Source organism: Pteropus vampyrus, unplaced genomic scaffold (genome assembly GCF_000151845.1).
Source record: "Pteropus vampyrus isolate Shadow unplaced genomic scaffold, Pvam_2.0 Scaffold441, whole genome shotgun sequence".
NCBI lineage: Eukaryota > Metazoa > Chordata > Mammalia > Chiroptera > Pteropodidae > Pteropus > Pteropus vampyrus.
The window spans coordinates 215,403-230,781 of record NW_011889222.1 but is presented as its reverse complement, the minus strand read 5'-3'; the positions used below and the strand labels follow the sequence as shown (position 1 = coordinate 230,781).

At 36.7% G+C, this 15,379-nt stretch overlaps 1 protein-coding gene and 1 pseudogene across 1 annotated transcript in view; one reads left to right on the top strand and one right to left on the bottom strand.

Moving 5' to 3' along the window:
• Positions 1–15,379, bottom strand: part of GXYLT1 (glucoside xylosyltransferase 1) — a 37,640-nt gene that overhangs the window by 15,062 nt on the left and 7,199 nt on the right. Inside the window, 3 exon segments of the mRNA XM_011381545.2 lie at positions 1,797–1,922; positions 4,406–4,577; positions 14,097–14,189. Coding sequence (XP_011379847.1) covers positions 1,797–1,922; positions 4,406–4,577; positions 14,097–14,189 — 391 coding nt within the window.
• LOC105306504 lies at positions 4,627–9,477 on the top strand (annotated as a pseudogene).

Sequence of the window (15,379 nt, the reverse complement as noted above, 5' to 3'; positions counted from 1 at the left end):
ATGTGTCTATCTGTCTCTGTCTCTTTCGGGGGAAACAGGAAAATGAGGGGAATTGTTTTGATATTGACATTCTGCTTCTGTACTATAATACCATGTGTGTGTGTCTACAGCTTACTGTACTGTTGCAGACTACAAAGACACTCCATAAAGCTCCAAGTTCACTGTTGGGAGCCACTGCTAACTGGAGATCAAACATAAAGTTAAATAATAACCACATCAGTAATTTTCTATGGTTCCTTTCAGGAGAAAAAGGAACTGGCAGAATTCACATTAGTTCTTTTCATCCATCTATTTTAAAAGAAGAAAAACTCAGTTTAAAAGTTTATCATTTAGAAAAACAAAGTATTTACTTAAATCTGATTAAAAAGATGCAGAAGTAACAGTGAAGTCTGAAGACAATTTGACAGATTTTAAGTATTTTATTTTAGTATTTCAAATTCCATTTAGGAATTTAACCAGATTACATCATTAAATGATCTGGCAAATCACATCAACAATTAAATATGTTAATAATGCAGAAGAAAAATGGCTATAAACTCGTGCTTCTCTTATCACATTGTCTTCTCAGTAATGTATTTGTGTTTGTTTAATGTCCTATTGTTTGTTTAATGTCTGTCTCCTACATCAGACAATAAGCTCTATGAAAACAAGAAACCTAGCTGTTCCATTCATTTCTACATAACCTAGCACTTCAGTACAGATACTTGGCCAAAAAAAAAAAAGGGGGGGGGGCACTCAAATTATGAATTAAATGAATGTGACACTGTAATGCTTCAACCTAGAAAAAATTTTAATTTATAAAGCCTACATGAAGTATCTAAACTTCTTCGGCTTTTTTCCTATCTTAATCCTTTATTTGTATACTTCTTACAATGGGAGTGGAGAGTAAGAAAGATTCTAGAATCAAAATTTTTTATGTACGGCAACAAAGATATATTAGGCAGACTCAGCTATCAAAATTATAACTTTAACTCTTACTGACACCCTGGTTTCCATAAACTATATTCTTAACATGCTAAGAATTTCCTTAATCCACTTAATACTAATAAATAACTGAAATTTCTTCCCCATAATTCATATATTTTCCAGAAACTTGTGAGCTTCTTAAATTCTGTATTTCTGCTGTCGTAACTATTTTAAACGTTATAGTGGTTGTAATTTAACTACTGTGAATCTTAAAATTGTGAGTAAAATCAAATCAAAATTAAACAGGTATCCTCGCTTCTGAATATTTTTAGGATAAAATAATAACAATTAGGGTATATAAATAGAAAATAAGACTGAAAAACAGCCCCACTGACTAGTTCTCTCATGTTCCTTTGAATTCACACACCTTAGATTTTGTGTCTGTGTTAAAGTATCAATTAGAAAGGTAAATTGGCTTGGTTACTTAATGATTCAATCTATTTCATTTTCCAAATTATAAATGTAGTCTGCAACTTGAAAGTGATATTGCCACTGCCTTTCTGGTTGCCGTAGACTTAGTTAGCTCTATTAAAATCTGACGACCTCTGTTCCTTCTTAAAAGTAAAAAGTTGATAGCAATTGATTAAATTAAAAATGTAAGAAATAGTATTTCAGCAGAAATCACATTTTTCATTTTAACAGAGATTTTTTATCATAGCTTTTATTTGTTCTATGGGGTTTTTTCCCCCTAATGCTTAAAGGGAAAATCATATGTGTGTAAGTTTATTTAACTGATTTATATGCAGCTCTTCATTAACTCATGTGTGTAAAAGCAAGAGTCAGAACAAAAAAACAAACCCAAAACACTGCGGGGATTGGGGGGGACTTACTGGCAAGAACAATCTCTGGGAAGCGCATGGTTTAAAGAGCTTTTTCCACTCCGCAGCATTCTCGCTTGGAAAAATTATTGGGTATAATGAATAGTTAAATGTTTGTAGAAATGACCAGTTGTCGAGCTAAAAAATATTAAAAAATAAGAGCTTAGTTTAGATGTTTCGATTCCCTCTGTAAAATCATAAAGCAATAGATTATTTTTTTAAGTTAAAAATTAAGATACTACACATTTTATGTTGTACAGTTAAGAGAAAGTCAGAGTCTTCTCACCATTTTGTTTTCATTCAAAATCTTAAAATCACAGTAATTATGCTAGAAAGACTCTACCACAAAACTGGAGGCATAATGAAGTTATAAGGATACCAATCACAAAATTAGAAAGCTGAAAGAGAGCCTTGCACGTTGTTTATCTCTCTCAGCTTTACGAGACGTATAAATCTTCTCAACCTCTAAACAAATTAAACTCAGAAAAATTAAGCACGAATTTTATTACCTCAGCATGTACGATGTAATGAAAAATGTTTACATTCAAAGACCAATATGAAACTGACTAGAAAATATTTCTTTATCTATGTACTTTTAATATGATAGCTATTCCTGATAATAAATTATTCTGATAAATACATATCCAATGCCAACTTCTAAAAAAAATCATTACAAAAACAGATCTGAAAATCTATAATGAACACATTTACTCTTTAGTATCCTGAATGCACTTAAAGACACTGAATTGTTTCAAATTCAGTTTAAGTATTAACTATTTTTGTTTCAATAGAATTGTTGATTCAAATTTCCTACAGACCATTTATGATCAATGGGGGAAAATAAAAACTAAGTAGTTTATGTAACAGGCTAATGATGTTCTTTTTGAATTATGACTGTGTTCAAGTGATATTTTAAATCATTAATGCCTCTCAACATAGTTTAAAGAAATATCTTTACTTCCAACACTTTACTTTGATATCTGTTAGTTTAAAACACTAGCAATTTATTTTCCCTGTGTAACTTGTAAGTCATATCAACTTCAAAATGAAATCTTAATAACTTTTTATTTAACATTCTAAAATTTAGTCTTCTTTTTTACAGTAAAAACATGCTCCATAAAATATCTGATACTCTTTCATCAGAAGCAAAACCAAACATTCTCAGAGTTGACTATGATAAGGAAAAACTAAATTTAAAATGTAGTATGTATTACACAAGCAATAGGCAGCCAGATGTGAACACAATAAGGAGGCTGCATACAAGATGAAGCAATAAATTTATTTATTTATTTATTTTTTAAGTTACATTACTACCACAGTTGGTAGCAACCTGTTGCTATTTTCTGAACTGTTAGGATAAATTTAATTCCTCAGTTCGTATTTTAGAAAACAATCCAGATAGAGATCAAGATCACAAAAGCTCATATCAAGAATACAGATACTAGAAATATTTTAAAACAGTAAGTAAAACTTTATATCTCTTAGAATCAAAGATTTTGGTAGAAAACTAAAAGACTTGAGGTCATAAGTAATATTTTTCACTCAATATGCAAAATGAACTAATTTAACTTCAAAAAAAAATCAAATACATTTTTTTCTAGTTAGACCAAGCATAAAAATCCAAATCAGCGTGAAAGCTTAATTTAGTGTTCACTGTGGGGGGCAGGGGGGACAGTAATAATCATTATCATCTTTACCACCATTTCAGAACACAAAGTAGTGAGATTTCAGGTGATTTTTCTTTATCTTACATGTTCTTCCCTCCTATATCTATCTGTTATCCTCTAGTAATGTTTTTTCTGTTAAAGAGGTTATATGACTGCCCCAATTAAGAGTATATTTTAGATCCTCATAGACAGGTAAATGTGGTAACATGACTAAGTTCAGACCAATGAGATATTTGCAGGAATGTCATGGAAAGTGTCCTTACAGGGAAGGAGGGGATAGGAGAGCACGGCCCTCTTCACTCTTTCCTCCCTCATGTTGGCTGGAATAGAGGTGTAATAGGTAGAGCTTGAGAAGCCATATTAGACCATGAAGTAAGAAGCCTAGTATTAAAGAAGGTTCAACCACAAGAGAGAAGCCAGAGTGCCCAAAAAGTGGAGCTGCCATAGACCACAGACTGCCTACTTTTACATGAGAAATAAACTTCTACCTTGTTTAAGCCACTGTTATTTTAGGTTTTCTGCCAAATTAACTGAACTAATACAAAACCAAATTTCTTATCAGAGCAAGAAGCCACTTCCTTTCACATTGTCAATCAAGAATTTCCTCCCCTCAAAACAGAATTAAAACTTCTGTGCACACTTCGATTGAGGCGCACCCAAGCCAAAGAGAACAAAATTAAATCGTAGGACTTCTCAGTCAAAACATCCTGGAACTATAGTTAGTAAATTAAAACCTCCATGATTGGCAAAGGACTTTATGTAGCCCACCCCTTTTCAAAAACATACCTTCATCTTACACCCTAGATCTGGACTCTTAGAAGAAAGTGGCAGCAAAGAACACTCCAGGAAGGCAGAGTTACAGAATATTTTTGTTCAGTGAAGAAATAAAACAACATTCTATTATCGTACACCATTAAATATTCAACTCTACAGACTTAAGTCTCAAATACTTACGATGCCTCTAAAACTATCGTGTAGTTGATCTTCAGCAAAAATATGGAATTGAAGAGGTTTGATGCTGAAAATGATAGCTGACTTGAGCATGGTGATAGTTTCTTCCAGTCTTTCACCACAGGCAACGACAGCCAGGTGTATTCTCTGTACAGGCTGTATTTTCAGACTATACCTAATAGAAAAGAGAATCACATTTTCCAAAGGTTTTAACATAGAGTAACATGTCAACATGGTATTTTGACTATGTTCAAAAACCAAAGTTCAAAACTTCTATTTAAAAAGCAAAGAAACATCCAATTACAAAACAGTACAATGTTGAATCATGATGTTTCTATACCCTCAACAAGCCTTTCTCAACCAATGTTCCTCATTAGGAACCATAAAACACAAAAAAAGGACTACTTCTCAGTTCTCTCAAGAATTGAAAACTAGCACCATTCTAGATGCACGGGAGAGAGGTTATTTCATTACTCACACTGGATGCCTTAGGGCATTAGGGCTTAAATCTCTCAAGGAACCCCACAACTGAGAAAGGTAACATCACGAATTTGAAGGTCTTCCATTCAATTTTTAAATTTTTTTATTTAAAAAAACTCAAAAACATAAAAGAATACAAAAGAGCTCCGTGTACTCATGCTCCAGCTGTAACAATTATCCACTCAAAAGTGTTCTTATTTCATCTAAAATCCCTGCCTACATCCCCTTTCACTAACCAATGAATCATTATGAAGCAAACAGACATAAATTCATCAGTTAATACTTCAGTATTATATCCGATCTTCAACCACGATGATTACGAGAAGTTTCCTTCACATAATTTCTCTCACTGACATACATTCAGTCCCATTTACTAAGTAATCCATGAGACGTAAAAATTTCTGAGATGTTCTAAAACATACTAGTCGAACACTAGTATGTCATTTTGGAAGGAAAGATTCTCTAAAACCCAAGTTATTGGCCTAGGCTATGTGAGACTCTACTTCTAACACAGAACAGCAGTATAGAACACCAGGCCTAAGTAACCTTTCAAACTTCTTGCACCTTAATACTGAACTAATAATAATCTATTAGTACCTAAAGAACAAAACTAAGTATGTGTGACTATACTGTAATGATACATAAAATAACATTTATAACATCAAATAAAGATCTCATCTGTAATAAAGTAATCCTTCTGAAACTGACAGCTAAAAGAATGTAAGAATGAGAGACAACATAAAACAAAACTAATAACACATTGAAGTATTATAAAATACAAACATTCCAAACTAAAAATATACAATGACTTTAACTCAATTTTTGCTTACAGAAACCTTTTCTGAAAAAGGTATAAGGATTAGAAGTTACGTTGTTTAACATTAATAATTCTATTATACATTATTGAGATTTGCAGTAGCAGGGATGGCTGATTATTTCTTTCTCTTAAATTTACAAGCTCAAGAGTCAACTGTAATTTTCCTTCTGGCTTTTTATTTAGATAGCATGAAAAAGCTTTCCAGTGTGTTCTTTTAGCCTTTTATTAAACTAATGCTCTCTCTATAAAAAAAAAATTATAATATTTAGACAAGGAATTCACATTATGAAGTATATAAAGTCGAACTAAACAAATTAGCTGCGCCCCCTTGTGGGGCCGTCGGCTCCCTTCGGAATGGCGGCGTTACGTGACTCAGAAAGGCCCTGGGTGGAAATCCCTCGCTAACCAAGGCGATAAAACAGAAAGGAAAAAGAACTGGCACTCTACAGCCTGCGCAGCGGGCCAGGTGCCGAATGCTCAGGTGCCGAGTGCTCAGAGCTCGCGGGGACAGAGCGGCAGGAGCAGCAAGAGTAGCCACAGAACAGCAGTGGCGGCCGCGGCGGGAGCGATCCCCGAGCCTGGGCATCCAGGGGAGCCGCCTTCCCCCGTCTCTGACCCCGACCACGAACTGCGGCGTCCGCCTTCCCTGACCTGGACTAGGGACCTCGGGGAGAGGATCGCACGGCCCGGACGGGTGCTGTGGAGCACGAAGGCTAAGCGACTACTTCGTTTGGCTTTCTATTTGAGCAATATGCAGAAAGCTATGATCAGAGAGAGAACTCCAGAAGACATTTTTAAACCTATCAAAGGGATCATTCACATTTTAAATCCATCCACCCATACACACTGGAAATGTTCAGAGCTTGGCAGTTTTGTCCACAATTTCGGGAGCTCATCCAAAAAGTCCTCATCGACAGAAACATCTAGGCCTCCCTTGAAAGCAAGAAGAAGCTCAACTGGTTTCGAGAAGTCAGGAAGCCTGTGGCCCCAAAAACAAATGAATTGGAATGATAAATGGGATCTTATCAAAATGACACCCACGGACCCACCAGGGGCCCGCGGTGGCCTTCAGTATAACTCGCTGGAAAAATCCACATTTGTGTCCTTTGCAACATCCTCAGAAGGCCGACCATTGTCGTTTCAGATAAGATGCTGAGAAGTTTGGAATCAGGTTCCAATTTTGCTCCTTTGAAGGTGGGTGGAATTTACTTGCCTCTCCATTGGCCTGCTCAGGAATGCTACCGATATCCCATTGTTCTCTGCTACAACAGCCAACACTTTGTACCCCTGGTCACTCTGAAGGACAGTGGGCCTGAAATCTGAGCTGTTCCAATTGTTAACAGAGAGCAAGGGTGATTTGAAGGCTTAAAAGTTCACTTTTTGACAGATCCTGAAAATGAAATGAAGGAGAAGCTGTTGAAAGAGTACTTGATGGTGACAGAAATCCCAGTCCAAGGCTGGGATCATGGCACCACCCATTTGATTAATGCTGCAAAATTGGATGAAGCTACCTTACCAAAAGAAATAAACCTGGTAGGTGATTACTTTGAACTTGTCCAGCATGAGTACAAGAAGTGGCAGGAGAACAAGCAAGGGCGGAGAGAACTGCACACTCAGAATCCTCTGGAACCTTCTTCTATTCTCCTGCTTTCTCTCATGGACATAAAATGTGAAACGCCCAACTGTCCTTTCTTCATGTCTGTGAACACCCAGCCTTTTTGCCATGAATGTTCAGAGAGGCATCAAAAGAACCAGAACAAATCCCCAAAGCTGAACTCCAAGCTGGGCCCTGACATGATGCTTGAGGCCTCTTGGGGTGAGGCCTATGAGCCCATGGCCTGGTGTCCTGAGGAGCCAGCTGGGGGACCTCCGGTGCCTTCGACAGCACCCAGACTTTTCCTGTTCAGCAAGATCACTGCTATGAAGTGCAGGAGCTCCGGCTGCCCATTCATGCTGAACAACGGGTTTTGTGAATGTTGCCACAACAGCAGCAACTTAATATGGGTCACCCCTCGATCAACACGAGGTATTCAGATCCTAGTAAGTTCCGAGCCTGCATCCAGGACATGACCAGAACATTTAATGGGATCTGCAGTACTTGCTTCAAAAGGACTACAGCAGAGTCTTCCTCAAACCTCAGAGATCCACATGAAACCCGTCACAGCTCATCCAGAGTCCCTCTCCACATTCTTGCCACAGAACTAGAAGCAAGGCCCCCTATGACTGCCTCTCTCAGGCCACACGGACTCTAGGGGACAAGATGGGGACAAGCAAGTGCAGAAAAGCTAGCTGCATATATTTTGGGACTCCAGAAAACCAGGGCTTTTGCACACTGTGTTTCATCGAGTACAGAGAAAATAAACATTCTGTTGCTGCCTCAGGGAAAGCGAGTCCCACAGCCTCCAGGTTCTAGAATGCTGTACCTTGCCTGGGGAGGGAATGTGGCACCCTCGGAAGCACTGTGTTTGAAGGATACTGTCAGAAGTGTTTCGCTGAAGCTCAGAATTAGAGATTTCATGAAGCAAAAAGGATTGAAGAGCAAGTGAGAATGAGCCAGCGCAGAGATGTGCCTCAAACCACACAGAGCGCCTCCAGACCCAAGTGTGCCCGAGTCTCCTGCAAGAACATCCTGGTCTGCCGCAACGAGGAACTCTGCATGGAGTGCCAGCACCTCAGCCAGTGTGTGGGCCCCAGAGCCTACTGGGGAGAGCCCATTCCTGAAGAGCCTCCCAAACAGCACTGCCAGGTCCCCACCTGCAATCACTTTGGCAATGCCAAGTGCAACGACTACTGCAACGAATGCTTTCAGTTCAAGCAACTACAGCTAACCCGAAACAGGTGAGCCAGCCCTAGCTGTTAGCCAACATGGTGCTATGCTCTAAACACTGATGCCTCTGGAGGGCCGGTCCCGGCAACAGTGGGCTCAAGGGTGTATTTGAGCAGAAGAAGAAATATAAGCTCTGGGTCATGGCCTTGAATTTGGTAACTGGGGATCCCAGGTGGCCGTAGAGCAAAGCTTGTGACCAGCAAAAGATAGTGTCAGATCCAGCTGGGGGCTGCACCTTCTCTTCTACAAGAGAAAGGCCAAGATGTTCATGGACTTGGAATAAGTGCTTGGACTCCATCATCTTTCGAGAAAAGGGGAAGGACACACAGTGCCACTTCACCTGCCTTCCATCGACATTGCTCAGAGAGAGGAAGCTGAATCCTTGTGATTCACAGGCCCTCTACAAGAAGCTCAAGAAGCTCAGGGAAAACAGACATTTTTCAGATATCAGTAATTAATGATTTTTCCCTACTCGCCTTGTTCCTTTCCCATGGACTGTGATTCTGAGGCTGCTGAGACTAAGTTCATACCGAAAAGCAAAACAGCTGCTCTTTACAATATGCACCTTATAAAAAATTACAACGTTTTAGTGGGAAGTTGTCTAACTCTTTTGGTTATCACTTTCTTCACTTCTAAAGAGGTTAGCTAAAACTGAGGTGTACATAAAAATGTGTACATATATAATGTACCCTTATGTATGAGGGAAATTTTTTATTATGTTGAAATGCTGCCCTAGAGGTATAAGGAAACTGAATAATAATAACCTATTTTCTGGTTGTTGTTGGAGTTCATTTTATTTATTTTATTACAGACTTTAAGGTTATTTAAATGAAGGTGTTTCTTCTCTAAGGAAAACACTGTAGTGTCTTCTTGAGGTAACATATCTGCTTTGGGTCATGTTATGGAACCAGGCAAGTTCCTCACTGCAGTGGGGGCATTGACCTTGCTGATTGATGCACTTTGGTTGCCTTCCTTAGGAAAAAAGGAATCAAATCAAGAGTAAATTTATCAAAATCTCATGCTTCTTCTTAATGAACCTTTGCACAGCACCACTTCCCAGCCACAATATATAATTGTCTCTGAATATCCTACCTCCTTAGAGATAAGATTGGAAGGCAACAGGGATGAGATTCGAGGAAGTCACAGAGAAAGATGTGGCCTTTAATGATGGTTTATTTGCTGTGTTAATGCTGTATCCTGGTGTGCTGGGCAGTGACCGGGCATCCAGTGAAACCTTTGCATCGGGCAGCAAAGCCCTACAACCATGAGTATGAGATTTCTTTCTGTCCTTGGCCTGCAATTTCTCTGTGTGCTTTGTGTTACTGTCATACTTGTTCTAGGAAAAAAAAAAAAAAGGAAGGGAAACACATTTTCCCCAGAGGTAAAGGCTGCTCTTTTTTTGGGTCTGGACTTATGACCAGAAAATATTGGCAATCTGTAATTCTAATGTCTTTTACTTTCATTAGCTGACATGTTTGTCACTTGGGGCATCATAAGTCATTTCCTTGACATAAACCTTTATAATTTTTTTCCTAAAGATTTCAAAGAAACTTCAGTGTTTTCATTAATTCTTTTAAGGTTGATATTTTAATAGTTTTCGTGTATCAATATTCTTTTTTAATGTGAAAAAATGGAATTATTTATACTTATTATAGAAAACATTTGAAATTGGCACATGTAGTTGTCCCTAAGTAGATTTGTTTACTATGTTGGATTTCTTCAAGTTTTCCTAAATAATTGTAACTATTCACAAAAGCAATTATTAAAAATTAAATTATTTAAGAACCAAAAAAAAATACCCTGAACAAATTAAATTTCTGATAACAATTTCCCCAAACTACAAAATAACTATCATGAACTATCTTGAAAATTTTGCAGTCGAACAAAATAGAAAACTATCTTCAGAAACACTAATGATAATTTCCTTAATGTATAGCTTTAAAAAAATGTTCTTCCTCTTACTATTAAGAAATAGAGTTGTGCTGAATTATCTACTAGGCAAAACTACATTAAAGAATTGTATATGCATCACTTCTGAAACAAAATGCAATATTTAAAAACTTCGGGATGTTATTCAAAGCATAAAATATCTAAAAATTCTACATTAAATGTAAATGTTAATTTACTAAAATATAATTTAAAATAATCTGTAAAAATATCTCTCTTAAAACTATCATGTAACCACTCAAGCAAAGACAGATAACAATAAATTCACCTATTACCATAGACTCCATGAACTAAAATCAATTCCCACCATAAAGATTAAATATTTTAAAAGCTCAAGTCATAGAAAAATTAGTATACTGAAAGATATTTATAATAGTAGTAAAATTAAGAGATATCTAAAATTAAATGAAAAGATATCTAAAATTAAAAATGAAACAAATTAAGAAAATATTGTAATCAATGGCAAAAGCAGAACTTGTAATTCTAAAAGTTCATTAAATAAGCATTAAAAACAAAAGGGAAAATATCAATACAGAAAATTTAAAAGTTAAATAAATAAAGAAATATGTTCAACAGTCAACAAAACATAAATCAGTAATAAGCCATCATTTTACCCTAGTAAGTGGTAAAATTATAACTCTCAATAATGCTAAGGTTATGATGACGCCTTACTACATTCACACAATGGTGGTGCAGGTTCTTTTTAATGAATATTTGACCTCCTTTAATATGCTAGACACTGGGGATAAGCAAGATAGCCACAATCCTGACCTCACACAATTTACCTATTGTGAAAAGACAAAATTTTTAAAGATTTAATCAGAAATCATGGTAATTACTTAAATAGAAAAAAAAGATCGAGATTGCTAAGGAAGCTTACACAAACATCTAAACTAGTCTCAAAGTGCTGGAGAAAATCACAACTACAACAAATGAAGAAGGTATAATCAATAATAGACAGCACAGAGATGGGAAGAGCAGTGGACAGAGAAGCGAGATCACACTTGCTAGATAAGAAGTGATGCGCATGGTAGTTAAGGGAAGAGGAAGGAAGAGGCAATCAGTGTGAAAGGAGAAGGTGACTGTGGACTGACATGTGGAAAGCCAGTTATAAACCAAGACACAAAATACAGATGAGGGAAAATGCAAGGAGCTAGACTACGAATTCAAGTTTGAACAAGAGTGTCTGAGGTATCTGAATCAGCAAAGTAAAAAATGATCAATATGCAGCTGGCAATACAGTGCTATGGCTCAGATAAGGGCTTTGGGTTGGGGCGATCAGTTAAACAGATTATACTCAACGGGGAGAGAAAAGAGCAGCGTCCAAAGGAACGTCAATGATTAGCAGTCAGGAATGGAGAAAGGAGTCCAGGAGTAGAGAGACCAAAGAGTTGAGACACTGGTCTCCAGAGACTCAAAGAGTTGAAAGAAACAGGAAATGGTAACCAGTGTTCAAAGGACAAGAAAAGCAAGATTATGTCCCAGAAGAACAATTCAGAGGCCAGAGATGACTTCAATGAGAGTAAAGTTTCTAGTCAGATGGTAGATGCTGATTATGGTGAGTTAAGGTGTGAAGGGTTTGTTTGTTTAAGTAAGTAAAGCCAGCAGATACTCTTATAAAAAGTCTGCTGGAGAAGATAGCATAAACAAGAATGCCTGAAGGAAAAAGGGGTTGAAAGCAGCTGTTGTAGGGATTTTGTGTTTGGTTTTGTTTCAAAGACAGAAGGGACCTAAGAAGTGTGAGCATTCTGACATGCTGCTAGGAAGCTGGTTAAGTCGATGACTCAGCGATGTAGACAGATTATTAAAAGCATATACACATCAAAGGTGAAAAACATTGATACATGTTGACACAATTTTTCTTTTTTATGTAATTTTATGTCCATTGTATAGTAAATTAATTGAAGGGGGATAATCCCACCAGATAAGCTTTGATCAAAATAAAATTATATAAAGAATTCGAAGTGGGAAAGCTGAGACAGGCCTGGGAAGAAAACAGTGCCAGCTAAGGGTTTGCCAGTGCCAGACAAAATATGAAACCTAAAGTGGTTAGTAAAGGGGCATTTTGAAGAAACTTTACTTCCTTGAAATGAGGAGGAGGGCAGACAAGCTCTTAGAGTCATGCAAAACGAGGTATTAGAGTAAATACTGAAATAGAGGGTGAGAATGATATGGCAATTGTATGGCATTTTGGCTGGGCTGCATGTTCGAACAGAGTGAATAAATGTGAAGGATCCCAAGTTCAAAGTAAGAAATGAAATGGTTACAAATATATACTATGAATTCGATATTACAAGTAGAGAGTATAACAGAGAAGTATGACTTTTAAAACCTGAAATTTAAAAAGGTAACAAGCACAAGGGTAGACATTATGTATTCATCAACATGTAATTCCAAGGAATACTTGGGAGCATCAGAAAAATAATTAGAATAAAGAGTCAGAGAAGTCAAAACAAAAGGAATAATAAGCAGAGGCTCTAGGATTCAGACTAGGTCAACTTCCCTGGGCTACTCTTGCAGTTGACGAGATTATTTTAAATATAAATATATACTACTAATATATATTCAGAATGCAGTTTTTCCCACCTAGAATACTTCATCTTCTGTCCTTTGCCTAGCTAATTTCCTGTCCATCATGTAGTCGTTCCATCCAAGAAGAATTCCCTGATGCCTAAAGATGATCCCATCTGATGATACACCTGTTTCTCCCATCATCATAGCTATAATATGTCACACTCTGTTGTAATCTCAAGTTTACTAGTGTGAAGCTCCAGTTAGAATGTAAGCTCTAGAAGGATGGCCATGTTAACCAGACTCAGAGTCTGGTTCTTAGCACCTAGCCCTGTGCCTGGCAAATTGAATGAGTAGAATTAAAAATTAAATAAATCATAAATACACAGGAAAAGTAGGTGACTCTCAAATAAATTTTACTCTTGGGAAGGGCATTTCAGGCTACTGCCACCTGCTCCCCTGCCACTATCTCAGGGAGACAGTCTGATACCCATTCCCATCAATACTTGTTTCTTTTATTGAAGGTCGGAGCACGAGACCTGAGAGGTCAGCCAAACCAGTGACTTCCGTAGCCAGGGAAGTGAACAAAGCCAAACTACTTGAAAGGTCCATAAGCAATGCCATATCATTTGTTCCTTCATTAAACACTTATCTTTATCCTCCCATTCCCCAATATTCAATCTCTCTGCCAATAATCAACATAATCCTTACCCAGTTGCCTCCATCCACCTACAAAATGTCTTCTTCAGTATGCCAGCTTTAAATATGTACATGTCTGTAAATGTCAGTGGAAGTCTACCTTAAATCACCTATTTATCATTTTATCACCTGTTACCTAAAATTAGATCATAAATTCTCCTACAAACGATGGTTTATCATAATAACATATTTGAAAAAAGAATATTTTATATGCAATATATACTAAAAATCAGTGATAACAAGTACAAAGTGGGAAAAATAGTAAATCCAATCAGAAAATGAATTATTTACTTAAATGATAATATTAAATTACAGGAAAAGAAACATTTTTACATCCTATTTATTGTCAAAATTTATTACCTACTATCTAATCCTACCTACACTGATCTACCAATTAAATGTTAAGTGCCTACCTAAAAGCCGCTTCCCAAAAGCAGTTCATTCCACAAACATCAGAGGGCAGCATCCAATAGGGATTCCAGTAACACAGAGAGAAATCTTTACACCTAACAGTAAGACAGAAAGAGTCCTATGTGAGTATTTCAGTTCAAAACTGACAAGGAATTTACTCGACAACATAACTTACTATTCTATTTTACAGCAACAAAACTGCAAATCCAATTTTGCAGATTCAATATTGCTAGAGTAATTCAAAGATTTTTGGAAATTGATTTCTCCCTTACTTAGGGTACCATTATTTTAAAAATAGAAATTTACAACCTTTGGGTAGAATATACTACGGACTGGAAAACTTTTCCACTCAGGAACTCTCCTAATATATTAAAGTCCCCTCCTCAGATGACATAAAGTATAGTAATACATCTAAAATTTTCCTTCATGGGCTATACACATTCCCCCCAGAATAAAATCCATTTCACCCAACAAAATATTTGCTTATCCTGACGCAAAATTAAAATGCCACAAATGCTGGTGGAAAGGGAGGAGAGGCTCTTTAAACATTTTCGAATTAATCCTCAGTTCAAGCTACTTGTATGGTGTTTTAAATTGAAAAATAAGAAATCATGCTGCTATTCAGAATGGCTCAGTTTCATTATCTGCATTATCTCAGTTTCACTATATTATTTATACAAGCTAAAATGGAGAATCAAGTGTGGTCTTTCTTCTTCGACTGCAGGTTGAAACAAAAACAAAACAAAGCAATGCCTCACATTACAAAACGTATGTTTTTCATATGTTATTCTTGTTCAAACAATAGTCTAGTTTGAAATTCACTACAGTGGAAGACTGGGTACTAAAGTAAGGAATCAGTCAGGTGAAGTATTAAACCGGGTCACCTCATGTCCCACTACGATGTTGCTTTGTTTTCTCTCACTATAGATTCAATTATAAGTTACCATTCTTACATCGAAAGGTCTATGAAATTTCAGATTTGCAAAGATCTCTGATCATACCTCTCGCAAATGTCAGTGCCCCACACCAACCAGATCTATTAAATCAAAATCTCTGAAAACAGGTTCAGGCACCCATGGTTTTTAAAATGTTAACTAAGCAATTCTGTATCCTCCTGCATAATAAACGATGAAGTCAAAATTTTTACATCAATGGGGAAAAGTTATATTGTATTTTGATTTACCTTTAAAGGAACATCATTTTTAAGCACAGCATGTTACATATCTTAATTTAAAGGGCTGATAAACCAGAAAAAGAAAAGAAACTGTGCAGACCAGTAAAACAT